At 55.4% G+C, this 1,712-nt stretch overlaps 1 protein-coding gene across 1 annotated transcript; it reads right to left on the bottom strand.

The window, feature by feature from the left end:
- Positions 1-326: 326 nt before the first annotated feature.
- Positions 327-1,415, bottom strand: ACKR3 (atypical chemokine receptor 3; the record flags this gene model as incomplete). Its single annotated transcript, XM_079709656.1, has 1 exon — positions 327-1,415. The coding sequence occupies one exon, from the start codon at positions 1,413-1,415 to the stop codon at positions 327-329; it is 1,089 nt and encodes a 362-aa protein (XP_079565782.1).
- Between the last annotated feature and the right edge of the window lie 297 nt (positions 1,416-1,712).

Below are 1,712 nucleotides of genomic sequence, written 5' to 3' on the forward strand. Positions count from 1 at the left end.
ACCATATAAAACCTTCAGGGAGCACAGAAAAGTCCTATTTTACAGAAGTGCAGGCAAGCCCGTCCCGCAGCTGGTGTGACAAGCAGTGGGGACTGCTCAGCACAGCCCCGCATGGTGGGTGCCACTCCGTCGGGACACACGGCCACACGACAGACAGCCACATTGGCACGAGAGAGAGAGAGAAAGGAGCCACAGGGACACACGTTCCCCTTTTCACGCAACTGCAGCATCAAGCCTGAAGCCACTCTGCTTTACTGTGGAAAATGACGCAGCCCAGTGCCCTGCTGGGAGCCAGCACACACGTCCCGGAGGCCGTGCAGATCGCATCACTTGGTGTTTTGCTCCAAAGCCGAGTACTCGGTCTCCGACACTCGGGAGGCATCGATGAGCTTGGTGAGACCCGTTTTGGCCGAGTACTTGAAGATGAAGGCTTTCATCAGCTCGTACCTGTAGTTGCGGTTGATGAAGCTATAGAGCACGGGGTTGACGCAGCAATGCACCAGGGACAGGCACTGCGTGACGTGCAGAGCCGTGAAGAGGAAGTTCTCCAGCTGGCAGGTGAAGGGGATGTAGTGGAGGATGGAGAAGATGTCCAGTAGCACCACGACGTGGTAGGGGAGCCAGCACACGAGGAAGACCACCACGTAGGAGAAGATGATCTTCCGGCTGCTGTGCTTTTCCTGGTCGCTGGAGGAGGAGATGGCTCGGGCCAGCAGGAAGTAGAAGATGGCAATGATGGAGAAAGGGAGGGCAAAGCCCAGGACCACGGAGATCAGCTCCATGCTGATCAGCCACTCCTTGACGCTGTGCTCGGGGTAAAAGGACCGACAGTAGGTCTCATTGTTCGAAGCGGACGTGACAGTCTTCAGGTAGTAGGTGTCGGGCAGGGACACGCAGAAGGCCAGGAGCCACGCCAGGACACACACGGCGCGGCGCACCATCTTCTTCTTGCGGCTGGAGGTGTTGGTGAAGTAGGCGACAGAGAGGTAGCGGTCCACGCTCATGCACGTAAGGAAGAAGATGCTGCCGAAGAGGTTGATGGAGAAGATGAGGTGAGTGACCTTGCACGTGAGCTCGCCCATGGGCCACTGGTTATGCTGCACGAGGCTGACCACCCAGACCGGGATGGTGACCACCACCCACAGGTCGGCGATGGCCAGGTTCAAGATGTAGCAGTGCGTGTCGTAGCCCGTGGTCTTGGCCTGGATGTTCACCCAGACCACCACGGAGTTGGCGATCATGCCGATCACAAAGATGAAGATGTAAATGAAGGAGAGCGTGTACAGCAGGACGTTCTTTTTGGGCATGTTGGCGCACTGCACAGTGTCCACGACGATGCAGTCACTGCTGTTGCACGGCCAGCTGATGTCGGAGAAGTTCCCCGGTTCCGAGTAGTCGAAGACGTGCAGATCCATGGTGTCACGGGCAGCGATCAAACGGCCTACGTGCAAAAGCAAATGAAAGGATGGAAGACCAGATGGCTCCATTAGCAAACACTCCAGATCTGTAAAACACTTTCCCAGTGCCCCCTGTGCGCTCGGCGGTTTCCCGGTAGTTCCCTAGTATCTTTGCAAAGGAAGGAGAAAAGAAACCAAGCACAACAGAATCTGCAAAAGAAAACACACCCAGATTCTAAATCCCTGTGAATCTAAATTCATCTCTCTCAAAGAGAGAAACAATGTTTGCTTTCTCTGTCTTTGCAGGGCTGTGTT

The sequence above is a fragment of the Hyperoodon ampullatus genome, assembly GCF_949752795.1.
Source record: "Hyperoodon ampullatus genome assembly, chromosome: 8".
In the NCBI taxonomy this organism is placed as follows: Eukaryota; Metazoa; Chordata; class Mammalia; order Artiodactyla; family Ziphiidae; genus Hyperoodon; species Hyperoodon ampullatus.